Source organism: Eleutherodactylus coqui, chromosome 4 (assembly GCF_035609145.1).
Source record: "Eleutherodactylus coqui strain aEleCoq1 chromosome 4, aEleCoq1.hap1, whole genome shotgun sequence".
NCBI classification, from domain to species: Eukaryota; Metazoa; Chordata; class Amphibia; order Anura; family Eleutherodactylidae; genus Eleutherodactylus; species Eleutherodactylus coqui.
In genome coordinates this window covers 28,914,007-28,941,199 of record NC_089840.1, presented here as the reverse complement: position 1 = coordinate 28,941,199, position 27,193 = coordinate 28,914,007, and the positions used below count along the sequence as shown (strand labels likewise).

The window sequence follows — 27,193 nt, the reverse complement described above, 5'->3', positions numbered from 1 at the left end:
ATGGCTAATATCAGAAAATGACGCCTGACAGCAGATGCATATCCCATACGGTCCGGGGTCATAATTCAAGCCGGTTTCTGTTGGCTTGTGTTTAGTTGGTCCCCGCAGCTCCAAGTATGTTACATATAATACTCCCATGAATAATAGATTTTTCATTTATACATTTGATGGAATTCCGTTTCTCACCTGCTCCGATAACTTTATCTATGGATATACAGGCAGAGTCCAGCTCTTTCGCGAATTCATGCACCGCTTGGTTAGGATCCTCGTAGGTGTGCGGATCGATGTACGTTCGGAGTCCCGCAAACTTTACTGTGAAGGAAAAAAGACAATATTATGGAAATATTAGGACATTTCTTTATATGCCATTATTTTTGCTCTTGTGTTGGGAAGCATTTCTTAAAGGGGTTGTCCATGGAGGTGAAATCTTTACCACTTCCGGTCCATTTTTAATAGTAGGTAACTTGGTATGGTCCCTTTGGTTGCCGGTCATGTCAAAACACAACGGGCAAGCTGTTTGGCTCATCCTAATAACTAAGTCAGCCCCCTTCTATGTCACTGCCGATGCAGAGACAGAAAAGGGGACTGGCTTAGTTACTAAAGGGGTTGTACCAAAATCTCCTATCCAGTTATCTCCTATCCATAGGACAAGGAATAATTTTATGGTCAGTGGAGTCCACGGGGGATCCCCACTTCGATAACGATGGTCCCTGTATGATTTGGGAGGCAGTTGTGCATGCATGTCACCACTCCATTCATCTCAATGAGACCCCAAGAGATATCCCAGTGCTTGCACTCTGCAATTTCTGACGTGGTTAATGAAATTTAAAGACTGGCGGCACGCGTGCATGTCCTCCGCTCCACTCATGTTGGTACTGTCAGGACCCCTGTTATTGGGATCAGTGAAGGTTCCAGCAGTCGAATCCCCAGCAACCACAAAGTTATTATTTTGGTACAACTCCCTCAGTGAGCTGAACAGCCAGACCCCTCGAGACAGGCATAAAGAGGGGTCATACCATATGACCAGATCTTAAAACTGGACCAGAAGTAGGGGTTCCAGCACCATGGAAATGGATAAGGATTTTGCCTAATTGGATAACCCTTTTAACCACAAGATCCACCACAAGAGTTTCCAAGTGTGCTGATGGCCATGGAGGAGATAGCAAAACTGACCTCTTTCCCTCACCCACATCCCCAATGATACTCACTTCCACAACATTTTACCTGTACTGCATCACACATTTTTACAAATGGTAGTTTAGTGATAGTATTACTGATATAGCCCAAGTGACCTACAGTGGCTAGGTAATTAATGTTTAATTTCCCTGGTGGTCTAGTGTGGCTTCAGAATGAATACCTAATATTCCTAGTGGTCTAGAGTGGCTTACTGATTAATACCTAATATCCCTGGTGATCTAGTGTGGTCTTACTGATTATTACTTATTGTTTCTAGTGATCTAGAGTGGCTTAGTAATTAATCCTTAATATCCCTGGTGGTCTAGTGTGGCTTATTAATTAATATGCAGAATTGCTGGTGGTCTAGAGTGGCTTACTGATTGATACCTAATATCACTGGTGGTCTAGAGTGGCTTACTGATTATTACTTATTGTTTCTAGTGATCTAGAGTTTCTTAGTAATTAATATGCAATATTCCTGGTGGTCTAGAGTGGCTTACTGATTAATATCTAATATCCCTGGTGGTCTAGAATGACTTAGCGATTAATGCTTAATATCCCTGGTGGTCTAGTGTGGCTTATTAATTAATATTCAGTATTGCTGGTGGTCTAAAGTGGCTTAGTGATTGATACCTAATATCCCTGCTGATCTAGAAGGATATATTGATTAATACATAATATCTCTGGTGGTCTAGTGTGGCTTACTGAATAATACCTAACATCCATAGTGGTCCAGAGTGACTTAGTGATTAACTCTTAATATCCCTGATGGTCTACAGTGGCTTAGTGTTTAATATCTTATATCCCTGGTGGACTAGAGTAGCTTACCGATGAAAGGCAAATATTCCTGGTGGTCTATAGTGACTTAGTGATTAACACATAACATTACTGGTGATCAAAGGTGATGAAGAGGTAAACCAGAGTGCCCCATGTTGAAAGAATGAAGAGGGGCTCCAGAAGGAAGCAGATCAATTGTAGAATAAGGAGAAAGGATTGTGACAATTAATACAATCCCTCCTTCAGTCCCTGAACAAACGTTTCTCAGACACGGGAAGATTGTAAGTTCAAACAGATCTAGAGCTGCCACTAGAGGGCAGTCACTGCAGAACGATGTATTATTGATCTCAATGTATGTAACAAGGTCTCCGCAGGGGCAATATTTTCTGTATTTAGGGCTTGTTTACACAGCCATATGCGAGTTTCATTTGCGTCAATATGCTGTGAATCTACGCGACCAAAACCTGCACCATCATGCGTGTTCCGGGCATGAAAATATGTAGTGTATTTTCGCAAGTAAAAAAGGATGCAGAAAGGACCTTTTTTCTTGCTGCGCAATTACACAATGAATACGCAGGTTTTCTGCGTATTCACTCATATTTGTGCAGGGAATTTACTTCTATGGTGTATTTTGGTGTATAATACGCACCACAATAGAACTTGGGCCTCATGTCCACGGGGTTAAAATCCGAAGCGTTTTTGCCGAACGTGGATCCGCGCCCAATAGGGATGCATTGACACCCGCAGGTAGTTAAATATCTGCGGATGTCATTTTCCCCGTCAGGCGCGGATCCGCGTGCGGGAAAAAATCCGGACATGCTCCATTTTCGTGCGGGTCTCCCGCAGGCTTCTATTGGAGCCTATGGAAGCCGTCCGGATCCGCGGGAGACCCGTACCAGAATTAAAACTCACCTGCTCCGGACGATGCGGTTCTTCCCTTCTTTGCGGCCGGATCTTCTTTCTTTGGCCCAGCGGATGTGCCGAGCACATCAGCCGGGCCGAAGAAAGAAGATCCGGACGCGAAGAAGGGAAGATCCGCATCGTCCGGAGCAGGTGAGTTTATTCTTCTTTTTAGGCCTCATGTCCGCGGGGCAGGAGGGACCCGCTGCGGATTCTACATGAAGAATCTGCGGCGGGCCTGATTTTCCCCGTGGACATGAGGCCTAAATCTTGTATTTTTTTACGCAACCAAAAGTTGCTTGAAAAATTTGCATATGTGAATGAATCAATTTAAATCAATGGATTCAATAAACTGTGTGTTACATAATATAATGGAGAGGATCCACTGACTTCTATGGGAGAATGCTATGGGCATGCATTCTGACCTGTGCAGGGAGGTGAGAGGAGGTGAGCTGTGACCATCACCTATAGACTTCTTTGGGAAAGTGCTGTGGGCATGCTCTGTGACTTGTGCATGGAAGTGAGAGGAGGTGAGCTGTGACATCACCTATGGGGAATAGTGGATCTTTTGTTATATATATATATATATATATATATATATATATATATATATATATATATATATATATATATATATATATATATAGGTGTCTCAGTGTAATCCTGCCTGTGATGATATTGAGATGACTGCTGAGACGTTTTCTCTCCAGAACAGGAAGTGTCAGACTATTATTAAGCTTAGTGGTCAGTGGGAGAATTGCAGGATTGTAGAATATTTTTTTTTTTTAAATATAGCTAATGACTTCAAAAACGAAAAAAAAAATCAATAAAATTGTTGATTAATTGAGAACGTATTCATGTATACGGTTATTTTTTTGATGACACTTTGCTTTCACTCTGGATTTTTGCCCGGAGCTTCTGATACAATTCTGCTACTTGGAAACAGTCAACAAGATTTTCATTAGGGAGTTATTTTTTCCCACTTTCATTGTTCTACAGCATTTGATATAAATTTGGCACTTTCTAGAATTCGAAGTCAAAAATTCACTTGTACCCACTTTTGCAGGGTTGACCCCTGAGTACCAGGGCATATGTTCTGTCCAACCTTTCCCCCACCCTCCAACCCTTCCAGCCACAACCCTGCTTACTACAGTATATAGCTACATTTAAAGGGGTTGTCCACTTCTAAATTACAGATGGCCTATTCTCAGTTTAGGCCATCAATAGCAGATCGATGAGGGTTCGCTGCCCGGGTTATCTGCTGATTTGCCAGACTAGTTTGCTTGCGCACTGCGCTAATTTCTGCAGGAAGCTGACTGCTCCATTTCGACTGCAGTGGCCATGCCTGGAATTACAGGAGAATTTCCCATTCACTTCAGTGGGAACTTTGCCTGTTATACCAAGCCTGGCCACTACAGTGAAAACGGAGCTGTCTGCTTCCGGCAGAAATCAGCTCAGTTCACATACACATCAGCCTGGCAAACAGCTAATTGGTTAGTGTATGCCTTCCGGAACCCTTGCCAATCTACTAATGACAGTCCATCCTGAGGATAGGTCATCAGTAATTTACAAATGGACAACCCCTTTAAATATTGTATTTAAAGGGAATTTATCATTTTATTATTTTAATACACTGATGTTTCCAAGTTTCCAAGTGATATATGATGATCCACATCCAATCTCCCAGTGACTGTCCGGGCCCCCCCCCCCCCCTCCCCCTCTTCATTATCTGCCATAATTCTTTCCATCCTATTTATTTTAAAGAGGAAATCGAAGTTTATACCGCTGCGGCTCCTTCTGCGTAACACATAAATAATGGCACCTTGGTTTCTCCTAATATTCAGCAAGTTTAATTAATTTTCATATAATAAATGGTCTCGGCTGTTTTACGGAAATACGCTTTAATTTTGCAGAAGGGTTTAGAGATGGCTGAGCTGGATTTGTAACGTGTTAAAGGACAAATTAATTTTGGGGTCTCTGACTATCCACAGACAGGTTAAAGAGAAGGAAATAGACGCTTTTCCTATAGAGACTGGGTCATGTTGTTTGCAGGGGGGACGCCACATAAACAGGGCTCTTTGTTAAGGGTCAGGGTGTTATGCTGGAACGCCTAGGAACGCTGATGAATTGTTCCATTGTATCAAGGTGCGAGAACTCACTGCCTGTAAAAACAATACAATTAACAAACACAATTAGGGCCAATGTAAACATCGCCTCGGGCCAAACCATAAACCGCTGGTAATGATCATTCCGAGCTTTGAGCCCGCGGCCCCAATGCCCAGATGGGGAACAACATCCATTTACAGATTTGTCCTTCACTTGGAATAGGGACTTTCTTTATGTACAGTATGGAGAATAATAAAGTGCGGGGAGCAATGATAACGCAGGAACGCGCAGTGAATTCTAATTCCGTTCTTTTATATTATAAGCCACGGAAATCTGGCTGTACTTCTGGACGATGACTTTCCGTTCCCAGGAGACGCACTAAAATTCTTCAATATACCGTATAATGCTGGGGGAGCGGACTTGCCTAAATCTAACTTAGAGTACAAAGAGGTCTAAACGTCAAAAATGATAATTAAAAAGTATAATATTAAAATAAATGTATATTTTTATCAGAAAATAACAGTCTATTTGGGTGCAAATCCATTGGGTTATATGTATTGTCTCGTGCCAGAGTTGTGGTGTCACAGTACATTCACATGGGTGGCAGCGACGTGCTCATGTGCTATGTGATGTGGAAGAGGCCGTTCTGTTCTCGGGCGAGACTCGCATGAAAATAGAACGTGCCGTATTTTTCTGTCTTGTAACGTTGCTACGAGAGAAAACGCAACCATGGAAATGCGCCCATTGCAAATAATGGGTTACATTTTCCTGTGAGTTTCGTGCATCTCACAACACACAAAGACTTGCACGATTTTCTCGCCCCTGTGAATGCAGGCTCAAAAAGTTGCAATTTTAGAACAAGTGTTAAAGTTACTTTTTAAAACAACTGGCTGGGGTTAGCATGAGGTGTTCTGACCGCTTACAGCCTGTCAGAGTTACTATAATTTATGCCAGAAACTGACGTGGATTATAGGTGAAAACCTATGTCAGCTCGGAGCTGGCGCAGACGGCAGTCTGGCACACAGAGGTGCCAACAGATGCGATAAATGTTTTAAGAGGCTTGCGGCTCCTAATACATTTTTCGCACCCAACGCCGGTGCAAACTTTATTTAGATAGACATTGGAAGGATAAATAGAAGATGAATGTAAGACAAATACATAGATATGAGATAGACAGATAGACAGACATGAGATAGATAGATATGAGATAGATAGATATGAGATAGATAGATAGATATGAGATAGATAGATAGATACATAGATATGAGATAGATAGATATGAGATAGATAGATAGATAGATAGATAGATAGATAGATAGATATGAGATAGATACATAGATATGAGATAGATAGATATGAGATAGATAGATAGATAGATAGATAGATATGAGAAAGATAGATATGAGATAGATAGATATGAGATAGATAGATAGATATGAGATAGATAGATATGAGAAAGATAGATATGAGATAGATAGATAGATATGAGATAGATAGTTAGATATGAGATAGATAGCCATGAGATAGATAGATAGACAGATAGACAGACAGATCGATATGAGATAGACAGATAGATATAAGATAGACAGACAGATAGACATGAGGTAGACAGATAGATATAAGATAGACAGATAGATATGAGATAGATAGGAGATAGATAGATAGATAGATAGATAGATAGATAGATATGAGATAGATAGATAGATAGATAGATAGATAGATAGATAGATAGATAGATAGATAGATATGAGATAGATAGATATGAGATAGACAGATAGATGGATATGAGATAGATAGATAGATAGATATGAGATAGATTGATAGATAGATAGATATGAGATAGACAGATAGATGGATATGAGATAGATAGATATGAGATAGATAGATAGATAGATATGAGATAGATAGATAGATATGAGATAGATAGATATGAGATAGACAGATAGATGGATATGAGATAGATAGATAGATAGATATGAGATAGATTGATAGATATTAGATAGATAGATAGATATGAGATAGATAGATATGAGATAGACAGATAGATAGATAGATATGAGATAGATAGATAGATAGATGGATATGAGATAGATAGATATGAGGTAGATAGATATGAGATAGATAGATAGATAGATATGAGATAAATAGATAGATAGATAGATAGATATGAGATAGATTGATAGATATTAGATAGATAGATAGATAGATAGATAGATATGAGATAGATTGATAGATATTAGATAGATAGATAGATAGATAGGAGATAGATAGATAGATAGATAGATAGATAGATAGATAGATAGATAGATAGATAGATAGATAGATAGATAGATATGAGATAGATAGATATGAGATAGATATATATGAGATAGATAGATAGATATGAGATAGATAGATAGATAGATATGAGATAGATAGATAGATAGATAGATAGATAGATAGATAGATAGATAGATATGAGATAGATTGATAGATATTAGATAGATAAATAGATAGATAGATATGAGATAGATAGATATGAGATAGATAGATAGATGGATATGAGATAGATAGATAGATAGATAGATAGATAGATAGATATGAGATAGATAGATAGATGGATATGAGATAGATAGATATGAGGTATATAGATATGAGATAGATAGATAGATAGGAGATAGATATGAGATAAATAGATAGATAGATATGAGATAAATAGATAGATAGATAGATAGGAGATAGATTGATAGATATTAGATAGATAGATAGATAGATAGATATGAGATAGATAGATAGATAGATATGAGATAGATAGATAGATAGATATGAGATAGATAGATAGATAGATAGATAGATAGATATGAGATAGATATGAGATAGATAGATAGATATGAGATAGATAGATAGATAGATAGATAGATAGATAGATAGATAGATAGATAGATAGATAGATAGATATACATATACAACATAGACATACACATGGATTAAAATGGCTGAGCTGTTCACTTTCCAGAATCGGACACGCTCATCTGAATACGGCATAACGAATTTGCCCTTTAATCTTTTTAAATGAAAACAATCTGCAAATTGCAGATCCTTACAAGAACAATTCGCTAAAAACTGGTTCACTGCAAAAAAGCTACAAAATAACAAAAAAAGCCTCTTCTGATGCTCCATTTACTGTACGAGGCTACAAGTTAATGTTCCAGAACATATTTCCCATCATATTATAATGGGGTAAGCCTCCGCTGTTACTCTGTGGTTTCTGCCTGCCTGCCAGTAGACATCTTGATGAGGAAATGATAAGTGTGAGTCAAATTAAAGCTGGCGAATGATTACATTAAATGTACCATACAAAGGCCTACAAAAAGCAGTTGGCCAGATATTGTGCCCCCGACACCCGCGCTCTTTCGGAGTTTATACTGCAGAAAATAAGCTTACACATTGTGCTGCGGAGTTCTTTGAGCGCGGCCCCCAGGGACTGGGTGAAACAGGGATACAATGGCAGTAATCTCTTCGCACCAATAATTAGGGGCAGCACATGTCGTAAATGGGTTCTGTCATGAATAACAGATAATAAACACATGCACATGTGTTAAGCCCCTCTGTTCTACAGCTCATTCTGTGCAAACACAATCATTTTCCCTCTCCTTCTACCAGCGTGATCCGCCCTGGGGCTAACGAAATGTAAGAGGTGCTAGTCAGACAGGGGTAGCGGAGGAGGTGAAACACTTCTGCAGGCCTTTGAAGGGAAGTCATGGGATTTTCAATATTACTGCAGCCCGCAGCTCAAGCGGTGATTTCTCATTCACGGCGAAGTATGGGAAAAAAGCCGCAGTTGTTTTAAAAGATGGCTTGTCTTCGCCGCATTTATTGACTTTGTGCCGGTCGAACTGACATAATTCACAAAATGTAAATAAACTAAGAATCGCGCGGTTACACATCTGACAGCATTAATATTACTAAATGAGATCCGAGAATGAAAGCTCCTGACAGCAGTGGCATACAAAGAAGAGAAATACAGAAGTGTCCTCGGAGGGCGAGGAATCAAATAGTCACCGAGTCATGTAAACGTTGATGGCCAACTGTTACCAGTGTTCATGGTGTGAAGCGCTTTAAACTGCCGAAGTTTAGAAGATATATACAATTCTATAGCCAAAATATGACTACAATTGCAAGAAAAAGTAAGTGAACACTTTGGAAGTCTCTGGATTTCTGCATTGATATCCAATAGAATGTAATCTGAATTTTAGACCATTCCTTCCTGCAAAAGTGTTTTGGTTCATCAATATTTCTGGGGTGCCTTGTGCGCTCACTTCTTTATTCACACAAGAGAAAAACTGATGCCACACCACATACATAGGGTTAATATCAGGACTCTGACTTGGCCATTCCAAAACACAAATATTTTTCCACCACTTTAGGTGATTTTCTCATGTTTTTTGGGTCAATTGTATTGTTACGTCACCCAACATCTCCTCATCTTAAGGCCATGGATGCCTGCCCTTACATCCTCCTGCATATTGTATTGATACACCTTAGAATTCATTGTTACTTCAATGATCACAAGACGCGCAAACCCTGAGGAGCAAAGTAGTCCAAAACCATAATGCCCCTTCCATCATAGCCTGAAACCATAATGTCCACTTGATCATAGCCCCAAACCATGATACCCTGTCCATCATAATTTCAAACCATGATGTCCACTTGGCTTCACAGTTGGATGAAGTTTGGGGGTTGGCATGCAGTATTCTTTTACCTCTAAACATACCGTGTGTATTTGTGCCAAAAAGTTCCACTTTTTTCTTATTTTTCCAGTAAACATTTCCCAGAAGCCTAATGGAACATGGAGGTGATTTTTGGCAAACTTGTGGTGAACGGCAATGTTTTCTAGACAGCTGCAGTTTTCTTTATGGTGTCTTCTATGTAAACGACTCTTGATCAAGGTTTCCCTAACATCAGACACATGAACAGAAGTTTCTGCAGTCTGTAGAGTCTTCTATAGATCTTTTGCTGTTCCTCCTGAGGTCCTCAGGAGGTTCACATTGACCAGTCTTAATTTAAACACCTTCTGCTTACAAGATCTTGGATACATCATGAATACAGAAGCCTTTAATGCCCTAAACCCCAGGAACCAGGACCCCGGTATGATTGCTTTCTCTTCACCAATCCTTGCTATTTCTCTGTTGCGTCTACGTTGTGGCTTTAGGCATAAGGTCCGAGTGTTTAGAAGTAACTTTTAAATGACCTCAGAAAAGAAATATCTGCTTTTCTTTCACGCAGGTGATATGCGGATATATTAAGGCATGATCCACCTGTCACATTTACAATATCTTATGATGTATGTTCTCAAGTTTAGTCCTCAAGGACCTCACCGGTGCTAATTTCAAGATCATCTTACTTCCATACAGGTGGTTCTATCATTAGCAGACGTGATGTGTCCAGATAATTAATGCAGTGACTCTCGTGTGAGAAGATTCTGAATAACTACTTTCTTTATCGAGGGAATGAGTATTTCAGAAGCTCCGATATTAAGGACAGCATTAATTAGCTGCAAATCTGAAATATTCAACAGCACAAGTCGTCTGGCCTTCCTTCAAGGTTGAACTTTGCATCCTTGACTTAAAAGGGATAATATATCTTCAAGAAAAAAAAAGTATTTATATTGAAAGAAGACTTCTGGGAATGAGAAACTGATTGAGAATTTTGCATTTAAATGATATGGAAAAAAAGTGCAAAAGCAAATGATTTGGCGTAAGAGACCGGTGGAACTGGATGGACCTCTATGTTGTTCTTAACCTTTCTATCAATCATCTCACTTCATTATTTAGAAGTTGCTGCTATTTCCTGATACTTCTGGGAACTTCATGTCATCTGGCAGCAAGATGGAGCCTTGTCTTCTACATAAAGACTAACATTAAACTAAGAAGAGGCAGGGAAAGACTCAAACTGCCCAAAAAAATGTCTCCAGTGGGAAATGTGAGTAAGGGGTTGTCAACTTTTAGAAATCAATTTTTGTTTGACAGATCCCCAATGATAAGCTGATTATAGGGGTCCAGTTGTTGAGATCTACAGTGATTATCTGTGGGGAAATCAGACAGCAAGTAGTACACTGCACTGCCACCATAGGAGAAATTAAAGTGACTCCCTGGTCCTGGGTCAAAATGTGTCTAGGGACCAGTGGGGTGGGAAGTTATATTACCTGGTGCTTCTATCAACCATATGTGGTCCTTCTATTACATGATACAATCACGTTTTCAGGTCTTGTAATTTTTTTTTTACAGGAATAGAGGCAGATAGAAACATGGGACAGATTTTCGAAGACACAGGCCTTCTTCGGGGATGAGTGAGACAGATGACAGCTTCATCCAATGCACAGAACCTACGTGACAGTGGATGGAGTTAGAAGCATTATCAATACTTAAAATGACAACGTTCACGTTCCAGAAACAGCCTGTAATTATGCATTTTTTTCACTTGCGTGGAATGATGCCCATCGACATTCATCGTCGGTTGAGTGAGCTATGCTGTGAAGGTGTCACGGACTTGAAAAATGGGCGTTTGTGGCTGTGACCGTTCAAAGAAGGCTGAACATTGTATAAGAATGAACCAAAGGAGCATCGGCCAAGCCCCAGCCGGTCTGAAAACATGATTGCACAAGTTGTGCAAGTGGTTATGGAAGACCACCAATTAACTGTGGAAGAGATTGCCTGCAAAGTCAGCATTTCCATAGCATCTGTGCACACCATCCTGTGTGAGGACCTGAGGATGGGGAAAGTTTCCTCTAGGTGGGTGTCGTGAATGTTGGCCAATAAATACAAGGCTGCACGCATGACAGTATGTCAGGAGATCTTGACACGCGATGACGCAATGAATGGTGTCTTCATTCCATCAATTGTCCCAATGGAAAACCCCTTTAAGCTCTCAACACCAATTAACAGTAGAAATAAACCACTCTACAATAGATATCCAGAGGCCACTAACATGCTGAATAAGATGTCAGGTGAAGCAGTACGGCGGGGAGACTGTATGGTGTTGAGTTCCTTGACATTACAGGTGGGCAGGCATGACATATACTTGTGCTTTTGTTTTGGATAATGGCAGATAATGCTTTCAAAAATTATGCTTGTTCTTGGTTGTCCCTACACATACGATTTCTCAGGTCTACAATATGTTTTTGTTAGAGGAAATGTACAATCTAGGCCATAGCTTTGCTGATTTGTGGTTACAGGAACTTAATAGTAGAATACTTTTGCAGTGGTATAAAACCACCATGAGATCCTAAAAAAGGAACCTTCAGGTTTCTCAGATATTCCTCAGCCTGGGATACACATTTACACATTTGATGGGGATGACCTCTTGTGACCTTTTTATAACAAGAAATATCCTCACTGTATAACGCACCGTGTATTCCCTTTATTAGTTTACCCCCCCCCCCCCCAAGTTGGCCTTACTTTCTATGATACCTGAGTCAATTCTTAAAATTTAAAAAGGTCTTCTTCATTATTTCTTTCTGGCCATGCTGCAGCTCATACCTAGGTTATGGAAGTCCACCCCTCCTCCTTTTTGTGTAATGATGACAGAAAGCACTAAATTCTCTAATGTTGCTCAAGGAGATGACGGCAGGCAAGGACAACACCTATACCCCCTTCCATACCATTTGGCTACCGTGGATTCAGTTTAGGTCTTCCCTAGTTTTAAATGCAAAGGATACAATAATGCCCAATTATAATGGACATTAACCACTAAATGCTTTTGTTCCCCCTGCCCCTGGAATCTAATGGCTCTCCTTGGTCTGGTTGGGTTTCTAACATTTTCCCTTTGAAATTCTTATTGTAATATTGTCAAATAACTGACCTGATCAAGACACTCCTCCAGCACCAAAATGCAATTTCTCATGAATAAGCTTCTGGAGATACACCAATCACTTTTGGCATCTCGAAACAAATCCAGTAGAGCATTTGTGTATTTTTTGTATCCTGATTTAACACCCGGTACCTGGCCAGGATCGTCAGTGGAGTTCTCAAAAAGCACAGCAGCTGATTACTACATGGAATTCACCAACCAATGCTTACATTAGCATAGTGCCTTGTCAAGCACAAACACATCATGTTAATGATTCTATGCCTGGATATTTTCTTCTTACCCCTAATGATATGACCCTAGTGACTATGGAGTGACCTGCTTTTTTATTTTTCCTTTTAATTCCAGCCATAGACGTATGAAGTATCTGTTGTTCCTAATATTATTTTGCCTTCTCCTTTCATTTCATTTCATTGCTCCTTTCCTTAAAGGAGTTGTTCCACAATTGCAAGTTATCATCTATCCACGGGATAAGGAATAACTTGCTAATCGGTGTGGGTCTCACCACTGAAACCCCCACAATCTCCAGAACAGAACCCCCATGTTCCACATTGACTGTCATTGTGGGGGTCGCTTCTCCCTCCGCAGTGACAGCACAGTAAATAGAGTGCTGGTTGAACATTCACAGTTAGCGCTCCATTCATTTTACTGGAGCTAATGGAAATACCCAAGTGGGTGCAGTCCCATTGAAATTGAATGGAGTGCTATTGCGCTTGCATGGGCAGCACTCCATTTAGTCTCCTCCTCACTTTAGGGGGTGCAGAAACCCACAGTGAGGAGGACAGCGGACATAGGACCACCGTTCTCAGCATCGGCAGGGGTCTCAGCAGTGAGACCTCCACCGATCAGCAAATTATCCCCTGTCTTCTGGTAGGGAATAACTTCTAATCTTGATAAAACTCCTTTAATGCCCACATACATTAGAGTTTAGTCATCCAAACCCACCGATAGGGGCGTGGTTGGTTGACTCTCTAATGCGTATGGGCACAGACCAACTTCTCCAAGAGAGATAACGTTGAGAGAAAGAAGGATAAGAATCATTGACTTCCAATGCCCCATCCATTTGTTCACCGAGACATAAGCCAATGCCAGAGCTGCCCAGCTGCGGTTTCACTCCTTGAACACATGAACATGTATGGGGGAGTTGGAAGAATCAACTTTTGGACAATACATCATTCCTCTGACAATTGTTGAAGGCGTTTGGGTACCTTTATTACTAACTCATATTTTTGGAATGTTTTTGGATTTGTTTGTACACATAATGATGTTCGCATTTAACCCTTTGCAATCCAATTTTGGATTCAGGGTTTCCTAGGGGGTTTTCTCTTTCTGCCATGATAGAATGGCGCCATCTGCTGGCTAGAGCCAGTACTGCTGTATGGGACATGCTGGAGAGGCCCCCGACAACAGAGCGGCCAGTACTGTGCAGTAAGAATACCCTGCCGGGTGTCTTCCGACATCAGAGCTGTACAGCCTTCAATTAGAGTGTCTTTAGACGTCAGACAGTGGATTGGAAAGGGTTAATATCCTCATGATTAATAATGTTTTGCCTTTGTTTATTCTCTGTTTGAGGATTCTTCTGTTGACATTATTGTATCACTTCTTGCTCTACAGATGATCAATAAAACATTTCAAACACAAATATGTGTGAAAACCGCAAGATGGGTGTTCATAAAAAATCAACAATTTGCTATCAGTTTGTACTATACATTGCATTGGGAAATACCATTGATCTCATTCGGTCGAGTCTGTTTTTAGCACTGAACATCTACAGAAGTTCTTCGAATGACTTAGTTCCCAATTACAGGTGTTAAAACACTTGCTTTTATAAATGACTTTGAAGCAGAAACACCTTATCAAACACGACTAGTTACACAAGTGTGGAAACACTTCTTTTATGAGATTTTCAAATTTGATAAAGCGATGCTTGGAAAGCAGTTTTTGTGCCAAAGACTTTTCTTTGCGACCAGAAGACGTTTTGGGTTGAAAGTTTCATGGTAGAATGTTCAGACTTATTGTGTGAGATGCCGTCATTGAGCCCTACAAAGGCAGCCAGGAAGCTGTTAAATTATACAGACACCTCTAATTCTTACAGCACAAATAATACTTGTTTGTCTTAGTGGAAAAAGTACAATTCGGGAGTGACATAATCATGTAAGCTGTCAGTAGTACTTTATAAAACCTTGGGAAGGACTGTGTGATCCAGTCTGTTACTGCATAGCAAAAACAATAAAAAAATCCCTACATGGCCTAAAATAATTTATGGACGCCAGAACGATTGAACCAATGAGCAAGTTTGGGTGGATTGAGATGAGCGAGCACCCAAATGCTCGGGTCCGCGTTATTCGAGTCAAGCTTTTCGTAAAATTCGAGAGCTCTACTTGAGTAAAGAAGAAGCGAACCCCATTGACTACAATAGGAGACTCGAGCATTTTTGTATATGGGACACCGGGTCCCGAGCTTTTTTTTTTTCTTGGTTCTCTCTCTCTCTCTCTCTCTCTCTCTCTCTCTTTTTCTCTCTCTCTCTCTCTCTCTCTCTCTTTCTCTCTCTCTCTCTCTCCCCGCCCCCCCTGCTGTGGCAGAGGAGAGCGATGTTTTCCCATTGAATTCAATGGAGCCAGCAATACAGCCAGCTCCATTGAAAGCAATGGGTGGCGTCAAGTGCTGCAGTGATTTCCGGCGAAGGGCTTCAAATATAAACCTTTCCCTAAAAATCAATCCAAAAATGTGTAAAAAATAAAAAAAACGTATACTCACCTCTCTGCAGCTGCTGGGGCTTAGCCGCGTCCAGCCAGCTCTTCTCCTGCACTGCTCTGACGATTTTTCAGCAGACGGTGATTCAAAATTCCCGCCTGCTGAAAGGGCTGCCTCTGATTGGCTGAGCACTCAGCCAATCAGAGGCAGCACTCACCCATTCATGAATTCATGGATCTATGCGCATTCCTGTCTTTCACCGCGTCTTTCAGTTCGCCGATTGACATGTTCGTGGTGACCTTGATTGTATCTAGCCATTTTGTTCTTTGTCATCCTGATCTTCTCTTTTCACTGACCTTGCCAAGCATCAGTACTGTTTCCAGTGAGTTAGCGCGCATCAAGTGGCCAAAAAAGAGGGCCACTGTTTGATCATTTTGCCCCATAGTGATATTTTCAGTTTGACACTATCCAGCACTACCTTGTTCATTGTCATGGCAGTACAAGGTATCCGTGAGCATTCACATCTAGCACCATAGTTCAAACACAACCTTCCATATTGAAAGGGCCGGGGTCATTAATAAGATGCCCATTCAATATATGATATAATGAACCATTACTACTCAACTCAATGGTGTTTTACAATGTACTACCATTGGTTTGTACCTAAACTTGAAATGTGTTTCTCTAGTCTTTACCCAACAAATGGCGTTCCTTTGGCACGTTTAGGATGATAGTGAAACTCAACAGAATGTCTATCAACTTACATGTTGGTAAAGAAATCAGATCAAAAATAAGAAGTGGGATGTAGGCATGGAACTTAGAAGAGTTATGTAGGATTCAAAGGTCTTAATACCATTAAACACCTTTCCACTAATCAGCATTAACGCTTTGGTAAGGGGTATAAAGGGTGTATAAAGAAACACTGCATACAGAAAGTGATGACATAATCTGGTGATCGGGACTTTTCTGCCTTCCCTGCAATATAATTAGTAGGACATTTCACACATCCAGCTGTATCAGCCTCCTGGTGTCATTTACCCATTCACTGGAGACACAATTTATCCACTTTTTACGGCTGTTTATGGCCTTCACAAAATCTTCAGCTAGTTCAGCATAATTTGAAAGCAATTTCCGTCAATGAATTGGTACCAAATGGCTACCGAACAGGCGGAAATCTGCCACCGCTCTCCAATAAAATGGCAACAACATTAAATCTACAAAGTTCCACTACATATAAAAAGCCATTTGTTTGTCAGTTGCAGATATAGGAAGCAATGTATGGAGGGTACAAGATAAGCAAAAAAGTACAAATAAAACCAAAGTACACAGGGAAGATATAGATAATGATATGCTGAGATTGGCCATTCATGGGTAGTACCAGAAAACTAATTTAAAGGGGTTTTCTGACCTTTTGAAAAATCTTGCCCCAAGGTAGGGAATGGCATATAACATAAAATAATCATTACTCATCCTTCCACTGTGCCTTTGGTCCAATGGCATCAACCCGATCACCTTCACTCCGGTTCTCGCTAAAACAGGAAGTGATGATGTCATTTTTATCACTCACATGACCACGACAGCCACTCACTGGCCTCAGAGGTCACATGTGCATGGATGGCATGTGACTGCTGAGGGCAGCAATTGGCTACAGTGGTCATGTGAGTGATGAACAAGATGGAGTGGAGGTGAGGTGACCGGGTTGGCAGTACTGGACTGCAGACATGTTTGAATGGTGAGTAATGACTATTTTAATTTTTTTATGCTATTTCCTACATGGTGGCATTTTTTTTATAGTCAGAAAACGTCTTTAAAGGGGTTGTCTGATAAAAATTCTTTTAAACAAATGGCCATGTTATAAAATATAAAAATAATCCATAATCTCCTCTCTTCTTTCCCTGAGAAATGCTCCAAGGGGTCGTGTGATGATGCTGGTCTCTGTTGACATTGAAAGTCACGTGATTTCTGCATCCAATCAAAGACCACAGCGTCACTGTTCAGAACTCCTGGCATTATGATGCCAGGATGAAAGTGCTGATGCCTAGAGAATGGAGGGTGATGCTGCAGCCTCTGATTGGCTATAGTAGTCACGTGACTTCCTCTGTCAATATAGACTGTCATCCTCACTGCACCAAGAAGAGTCATCTCCACTTGCTTAAAACAATTTTTTTTAGTTGGACATTCCTTTTAATCTGATATTATTGGTCCCAAAAAAACTCCAGTGGTCAAATACAAACCCCCCCCCCCCTTTTTTTTTCAGCTTTGTATGCCCTCATATACTTTCACCATCAAATACACAATCATCTTGAAACCATTCAATGTAGTACAGCGATCCTTTAGTTTACAATGGCTTCGGGATACAATATTTTCAATGACTATTATAACATGGAACCACGTTCAATGTCAGACATTATGTGGCACAGTACTACACTTGGAAAATGCTCATTATGGGCCACAGTGATGATTCAGTCAATGGACTATTGGGGTCTTCTAAAATTCCCTCAATGAACAGTGTAATACTGAGGGGAATGCACTGATTGGTTGTGTATTAGTGCTTTTATGCAGTACAGTGCCTACTGGATGGCCCTCTATCTGTTGCGGGATGAATTGCTCCTTTGATTGTGGCTCCACTCACTTCAGAGCCCTGAAGAAGCTCCTACCTTCAGCACAGAAAGTGATTCCTCAGCTTTTAACAGCTCTTTCAGGTTTCTTTCGTTAATAACTTGCTTAATCTGTACTAGTAATCTAATTTGTTGTTCTTTTATACTTTGGTGATATTTTCAGAACTAAAAGGTTATGGACATCTTTAGGGGCTTTTTTTTACTTAGAGTGTATTCAACTTTTTTTGTACACATCAGTAGTAAATGCGCCATTTATAAATCGAGCAATGTGCTTCCTGTCCAGCTCTGTCTTCTGTGCCTCTCCTACTTTTAGACTTGCCGTGTTACAACTACTAGGGATACAGACTGCTAACAGACTGTGGTGTAGTTTTCAAGGCCGTGCATCTTAGTGCAGTTAGGATGTAAGAGCTGGAAGATAGAGAGTAGCAGGGCCAGGAACACGCATCAATAGGTATCAGAACGGACTACCGAAGTGGAGCTCAGGAAACACAGGAGCCGCTTCGCACACTATGTGTGACAGGTAGGATTGGAGGCCGGTAATAGGGCCCAAAGGCCAGTGCCTGAACTTAGTTTTTATTGGCCATATTGATGGCAGATAAAAAATAACTGTCAGTTGAAAGCAACTCAGGCAGCAACCCCACACCATCTAGTATTTCATTAACCCTTTCTCTCTTTTTAGCTCCCGCCATAATCAGAGGTCTGACCCCTGACCTCTCCTCCTGGTGTCTGCGTCCTGCACATCTTATACGCATCGCAGACGCTGGGACAAGAGGTCAGGGGTCACAACTCTGATTATGGCGGTTAAATGGGAACTTAAAAGCGAGAGGGTTAGTGAGATACTAGATGCTGTCAGTATTTGCTGCACAGTTGCAGGTTCAAGGCGTGGAGGGCACAGAGGGGGCCCTATTACTATTGAGGGAACTAAAGCAGTAATTTTTACTATTGACGTCACAACTGGCGATATTACTACTACTGGGGACACTATAACTATTGGGGACACTATCGATGGCACTATTACTATATTGGAGGCACTATTACTAGTGAGGCCACTAAGGGGTTCATACTTACTATTAGGGCCACTACTGGGGGCACTATAACTATTGGGGACACTATGGATGGCACTATTACTATATTGGAGGCACTATTACTAGTGAGGCCACTAAGGGGTTCATAATTACTATTAGGGCCACTACAGGGGGCACTATTGACTATTGGGGCACAACTGGGGGAAAAATCACTAGAATAACTGAAGTAAAAACATACATTGTGATAAGCCAAGCCCCTAACCATACCCCCTTTTACATGGACCTGTATTTTTTATACAAAGGTGGCAACGCTGGTGACAGGTGCTTAAGAAAAGCTGAGTGCAGGGCAGGAGAGCTCTCGGGAGCGAGCATGCACAGGAGATGCACCGCCAACCTGCACTCGCAGTGTGTTAGCAGTCTGTACACCTAATCGTGGAAAACAGTATACAGACTGCTCTTAGCGATGGGGAAAGCATGGAAGTAGAAGAGGCAAAGAAGATAACGCTAGATAGGAACTTCGGTGGGCATTTTGCACCTAATGGAAGCAGATTCGGTAACCAAGCAATTTGCTAGATGTATTAATGGCACATTTACTGTTGATATGTAGTGAAAAAAGAGTTTAGTTATTCTTTAAATACATGGATTTTGGGAACACATTTTTGCAATAGGGTTTAATCTAATATGAGTAATCCTACATGCTTTCTATTGCCCCACACTTTGACCCCTTTGCTGTAACTTTGGCGTATGATGTTGGTGTCATTAGATGACACACACGCTCACCGCTGCCGTAAAATCATCACATGTGAGTTTAATACATTCAGGGACTGTCAGGTGGGGTGAAAGTTACAATGTTAAGTCTATGGGTGGCGCTGCTGTGCTTCAGAGTGAAGCGTTGCTAAGCAGCACAGCACACACTGCCCAATTAAGAGCGAGAGAGACAGAGCAATAGAGAGAGAGACTGAGAGAAAGAGCTAAAGAGAGAGAGACAGCGATAGAGAGCAATAGAGAGACAAAGAGAGAGAACGATAGAGACAGAGAGAGCAATAGACAGTGAGAGAAAGTGGAATAGAGAGACAGAGAGCAATAGAGAGACAGAGAGAGCAATAGAAAGAGACAGTGAGAGAAAGAGCAATAGAAACGCAGAGAGAAATGAATAGAGACATAGAGAGAGCGATAGACAGAAAGAGAGCGATAGATAGTAAGACAGAGATTAATAGAGAGACAGTGATAGAGAGAGACAGAAAGAGAGCAACAAAGAAACAGACAGAGAGAGAGATAGAGAAACAGACAGAGGGGAAAGAGATAGAAAAACAGAGAGAGAGCAATAGAGAGACAGACAGAAAGAGAGAACGATAGAGAGACAGAGAGAAACTGACAGAAAGAGCGATAGAGAGAGAAATAGAGAAAGATAGCAATAGAGAGACAGAGAGAAACAGAGAAAGAGCAATAGGAAGAAAGAGTGATAGACAGAGAGAGAGAGAGACAGACAGAGAAATCAATAGAAACAGAGAGAGAGACAGAGAAAGCAATAGAGAGGCCTAGAGAGCGATAGAGAGACAGAGAGAGAGTGGGAGACAGACAGAGAGAGACAGAAAGAACAAAAGAGACAGACAGACGGATAGAGTGATACCGAGACAGAAAGAGAGAGACAGAGAGAGAGAGAGATAGATAGACAGAAACAGACAGAGAGAGAGAGACAGACAATAAAAGAGACAGATAGAGTGAGAGGCAGACAGAGAGAGACAAATAGACAGAGAGACAGACAATGAGAGAGACAGACAATGAGAGAGACAGACAAAGTGAGAGACAGACAAAGTGAGAGACAGACAGAGTGAGAGACAGAGAGAGACAGACAGATAGAAAGACAGTCAAAAAGAGAAAAAGACAGACAAACAGAGAGAGAGACCTGTAGGCTTTTTTATTTTAGATATCTGCTCCAAATACAAAAAGACACTCTGAATAATCGCCTAACCGAGCAGATTTAGAAGTTCACAAACACCACTTTTAAAACATTTTATGTTCGCATAGAGAACATCGGGTCAATCTAGTTAAACAAATTTTGCACCGTTTGTCTTTTGCATAGTCTATATATGACTGTATACAGTAAGCTGCAGACTGCCTTTGGCTTTGGGTCTGTCAGTGAGATCCACTTTGCTAATAATTTGGTTTGGTGAGAACTAGAGATGAGCAAGTATACTTGCTAAGGCACATTACTCGAGCGAGTAGTGCCTTAGCCGAGTATCTCCCCGCTCGTCTCTAAAGATTCGGGGCCGGCGGGGGGCGGGGAGCGGCGGGGGAGAGCGGGGAGGAACGGAGGGGAGATCTCTCTCTCCCTCTCTCCCCTCCGCTCCCCGCCGCAACTCACCTGTCACCCGCGCCGGCCCCCAAATCTTTAGAGACGAGCGGGGAGATACTCGGCTAAGGCACTACTCGCTCGAGTAATGTGCCTTAGCGAGTATACTCGCTCATCCTTAGTGAGAACCCTAACCTCAGGCGGTTCATTTTTTAACTGGAAGTTGGAGTCCTAGGTTCAATTCTGACAAAGGACAACATTTGCTTGGAATTTGGAAAATTCCATGCAGATGTTGTCTTTGGACAGATTTGAAACTATGACTCCAACACTTCAAGGCAGAACCTAAATACTGAACCTACAAGCTACAGCCATTGCAGAAGGACCACCATCACACCGCTCCTAGACAGTCTTCAGTACTACTTGTTTTAGGGTGTTTTTGGTGAATGTTCAGTTCAAACTAATTCAAACCAAACTTTTTGAAGAAATTCTCTGAAGCGGTCAAACTGAACTTTTGAAAAGTTCACTCATCTCTGAAGCTTACTGTGTCCATTGATATATAGGAGTCACAAAAGCCAAATGGTGCAACATTTTTAATCAAACTTTATTGCAAAATTTATTTTCAGTCCAAAATACATTTAATTACAAAAAAATGCTCAGAGGTGTCCATAGCCTTATGAATAAAATTCCAATTTTCCGTAGCGTTATGGTCTCAAGTTACAATGGCATACCAAAACAAATTAATATTGCAACTTGAAAGAGCACTGGATATTCTGAAGAACAGCTGGACTATCTGAAATGTCAACCTGATGAATCAACCACAAAGCTAAGTCATGATTTAATGAAGTGAAATTTATAAAGTGCTACATGCATTTGGTGGACGCCCCTATAATACAGGGCTTCAGAATGAACTGGTGTAAAACTCATCAGAAAGTATCCTATTGAATCATCAAGAACTGGAACACTCCCTGAGTCCCGAACTACGATAGGTAACCGGTTCACTAGATCTTCAATTAAATATTATTCCCTCACTATCAACCTGCAAAGCCACTGCTTGGTATATTGAAGGAACTCCTCCTCTTCATTCTATGCATATACACACACAGTCCTCTCATTATGAACAATGCAATAAAAAGTGTGCGCCTTGAAAAAAAGACGTAACAGTGTCCATTGTGTCAAAAATGTGTTGAATTATGCAGAGAGTTGTAACTGAAAGAAGTTGCCATGGTGGTCCGGCCCGTATGGAGAAGAAAAGTGACCACAGCAAAGACGCCACCTGAGTCACTGGAGGTACAGATATATTCTTTATAATCTTGACCCATGCTCTTTGTCTAGCCCGGCAGTCAATAGACAACAAGGAGCTATGCAAAGAGCATAAGCAACCGAATAATTGTTCAGGAGAACAGCGGAATAACTCCTCACCAGCACATATTCATGAAGGGTCGATCATGTCAGACCAATCTGATCAGCTTCTACAATGAAGTAAGCTCTAGGCTGGACCTGGGAGAGTCTATTGATCTCGTATATCTGGACTTCTCTAAAGCCTTTGACACCGTGCCGCATAATAGGCTGATGTATAAAATGAGGCAGCTCGGATTGGGTGAAAAGGTGTGTGTCTGGGTAAAGAACAGGCTCAGAGATAGAAAACAGAGGGTGGTAATAAATGGCTCATACTCTGATTGGGCCACGGTCACTAGTGGGGTGCCACAGGGTTCCGTATTAGGCCCCATTCTGTTCAATATATTTATTAATGACCTGATAGAGGGGCTACACAGCAAAATATCAATATTTGCAGATGACACAAAATTATACAATATAATCAATGCAACGGAGGACAATATGCGGCTACAAACGGACCTGGATAAGCTGGGGTCTTGGGCAGAAAAATGGCAAATGACGTTCAATGTTGATAAATGTAAGGTTCTGCACATGGGCAGCAAGAATGGATGTTACCAATATTCACTTAATGGGGTACCGCTAGGGAAAAGTGATATGGAAAAAGACCTGGGGGTACTAGTGGATTGTAGACTAAACCAGTCAGCTGCTGCAAAAGCTAAAAAAGTCTTGGGGTGCATTAAAAGAGGTATTGGGGCGAAGGACGAGAACATTATCCTCCCATTATATAAGGCACTTGTCAGGCCTCACATGGAATACTGCGCACAGTTCTGGTCACCGATGCTCAGGAAAGATGTTATAGTGCTGGAGGGGGTTCAAAGAAGGGCAACTAAACTAATACATGGAATGAGGGGACTGGAATACCCAGAGAGGCTATCCAAATTGGGATCATTTACCCTGGAAAAAAGACGTCTAAGGGGCGACCAAATAACCATGTATAAATACATGAGGGGACAATACAAGGATCTCTCCCAGGATCTGTTTATTCCCAGGACTGCGACGGTAATGAGAGGACATCCGCTACGTTTAGAGGAAAGCAGGTTTCATCACCAACATAGAAAAGGGTTCTTTACTGTAAGAGCTGTTGGACTGTGGAACTCTCTGCCTGAGGACGTGGTGATGGCAAAATCCTTAGAGGAGTTTAAAAGGGGACTTGATGTCTTTCTGGAGAAGAAGGAAATTACAGGATATAAATCTTAGGTTAATTGTCAATCCTGGTATATAGGAAGGTAGGAACTATTAGAGGTTGATCCAGGGAACAGTCTGATTGCCATTAGGGAGTCGGGAAGGAATTTTTTCCCCAAAAGGGCTAATTGGCTTCTGGCCTTGGGGTTTTTTGCCTTCCTCTGGATCAACAACATAGGAGGATAAACAGGCTGGACTAGATGGACAATGTCTTCATTCGGCCTTATATACTGTTACTATGTTAGCGCACCAAACAAACGGTAGTGGTGTGCCAAATATTCATTTTATGGAGGATACAGCTGTAACTGTTCTGTAATCTCTTATAAGGTCTGCAGAAAATGTATGCATTTATTTGAGTTTTTGCATTTTTATATTGGGGGGCACATATATCTTTTGAGACCCTAGCAAGGCCCTGAGACGTGCATTCAAGCAACAAACACTTGGGGGGGCTCATGTTCAAAATTTGTCCTGGGGTCAATGGGACTCTAATTATGAGAAGCCTTGCACCCCTGGTATGCAAAGAATCAATGGCATCCCAGTTCGAATACAGCACTAATGATATATCTATGTGATATGTCAGAAGATTCATAAAACTCTCTAATAGGAATTATTTTCCTTTTTAATCACCATGAATTAAATAATTGTTCCTAATACCTATAATACTAATAAGTGTACAGTACGGCATTGCAGTAAGTGAAGTTACCAATAGGTGTCATATGCAGAATGCTGTAATACTACCCTGGTTCACACGAATTATGCTGCAGCTCAGGGCATACAAATGTGAATACATTGTTCCCACATAATCGTTCTTAAATGGAACTTATAAATCACATCACTTACAGTGACCGTTTCCAAAGTGAAGTCTTTTTTCATCGGGGCTGTGCACTGATTTATTGTATCCACAGAACCTGCAAGAGCAAACACAAACAATCATTTCCTCAATGATGCAGGAAAACATATTTACCTTGTGATAAGATAGCAAATGTATTGTTAAGGGACCGGCTCTGCTGCGCAAGTGGCGGCGGGTCGTGAAGTGGCGGGGAGGCCAATTAAGGGCTCGATAAGCAATGGCCAAAAACGGCAAAGTTTATTACTTACATTCTGTGTCCACACAAGTGAAGGCAAAGGAGGAAAAGCAAAGTCTGCTCTGAAGCATTGAAGTGATTAACCATTAGAATACCTATCGCTCTCTTTAATTACTGTGTGATATCTTATCTCTGTTTACTGTTACATTTTTGCAGGGATGGAATTCAAACCTCAATTATCCCCTATGGGGGGAAAAATTTGCCAGTGACTTGCAATTCTCGCAAAAGTTATTCCATAGTTGCACTGTGATTGCAATATTAGTGTGATTTTTATATAAGCCTGTGTGGCTTTCGGCATTTTCAGAAGTAAGTGGCCCCTGGTACCTGACAGTAAAAATAATGGAGCCATGGCACTGAGCCAGATGTTGCATCCAGTGCCGGCCTTAGGTTAGATGGTACCTTGTGCCTATTTTTATTTTTGCTCCAATGCCTCGTCATAAGAAAAATGATTATATATATTGCACTGCTAGGCAATCTGCTTGTATTCTGTTTCTGCAAAAATCTGCAAGATAACAGCATACCCACACCAGAGCAGCTCACTGAATAAATATTGTACCAGAACCAAGATAATAACATAAATACAGCACCAGAACCAAGCTCAGTACATAAATACAGCACTAGAACCAGTCTCAGTACATAAATACAGCACCAAACTCAAGCTCAGTACATATATACAGCCACAGAACCAAGCTCAGTACATATATACAGCCACAGAACTAAGCTTATAACATAAATACAGCAGTAAAACCAAGCTCAGCACATAAATACAGCACTAGAACCAAGCTCAGTACATAAATACAGCACCAAACTCAAGCTCAGTACTTATATACAGCCACAGAACCAAGCTGATAACATAAATAAAGCACTAGAACCAAGCTCATTACATACATACAGCACTAGTACCAAGCTCATTACATACATACAGCACTAGTACCAAGCTTATTACATAAATACAGCACTAGTACCAAGCTCATTACATAAATACAGCAGCAGAACTAAGCAATTTTGTTGCAGGGTGCTGATGGGCTGACATTGATGCCTCAGAAATTCAGAGATGGATGATTTGCATTGCTCCATAAGACTGTGCAGATAAGAAGATGATCTGGCCAGGCAAAACTAAGAGGAATGATCACCCCAGCCTACATCCACCTGGTATTCCCCTATAGGCTGGTTGCAGGCACCCTGTACAGGTCACATGTAACTAAGGCCAGCCATGACTACATCAAAGACTCACACAGCCAGTGAACCCTTTGAGCTGATGATTAGCGAGGGACATGGAGGTCGTATTCCTACTGGTCAACCACTGATGGTCCCTTTAAAGGGATTTTCTAGGTTAGTTTTTTTTAAATTGCTGCTCAAACCTTAGACCTAATGCCATTTCAAATCCCTTGTGTATGCATAAAAGAAAAGTCCTATGGTTCACCTGAAATGGTGTCATCTGCAATTCTTCAGTGTGTTCATGAAGACTGGATTTAACATTTAACCATATGCATCTGTCAGAATGGTGGACACATCGAACACGTCATGTAAACAACTTTCTAAAACGTTTCCCTCACTTAACTCCTAAACAATGAAATATAGGGCAAAACGGATGCCTTCCGTGTGTTTCTGAGTAATTTCCAGCCAAGACCGATATATCACATGACCCCTTTCCGATTTGAAAAACTTTAGCCGAATTCAATATGGGGGATTTCAAAATGGCTAGCAAAAATGTCTCCCCCACCAAAAAATGTAGCATCCCTCCCAATCAATTAATATTTTCACACATTGGAAGTCAATCTTCTCTTAATTACAACAGTTAATCGGGTGTGTCCAGACTTTTGCCTCACCCTGTATATTTGCCTTGACAAATAGTGTTTTAAGGTAAAAATATCTAGCGTAGATGCAACTTGCAGAGCAGCCCATAAAGACTAGTGATTGCAATGCAGCTCTGCTATGTGCTCAATGCCTTCGACTTACTGGCTGCCTGCAACGGAAATGTAGTTGACCACAATAATTAATCAACTTCTACAAAGGTCTCCGCAGAAATAAACAGCAATGTTTCAGGCAGCCGGTGTCAGATTGCTTAAGTTGCTGCTTATAATGAGGAAGGGTATT

At 41.0% G+C, this 27,193-nt stretch overlaps 1 protein-coding gene across 1 annotated transcript in view; it reads right to left on the bottom strand.

Annotated features, from left to right (window-relative positions):
- EPHA3 (EPH receptor A3) overlaps nt 1–27,193 on the bottom strand; it is a 375,419-nt gene that overhangs the window by 48,063 nt on the left and 300,163 nt on the right. Inside the window, exons 9-10 of the mRNA XM_066599150.1 lie at nt 24,852–24,919; nt 187–312 (exon numbers count right to left, since the gene is read on the bottom strand). Of these exons, the coding sequence (XP_066455247.1) occupies nt 187–312; nt 24,852–24,919 (194 nt within the window). The remainder of the gene's footprint in view (nt 1–186; nt 313–24,851; nt 24,920–27,193) is intronic.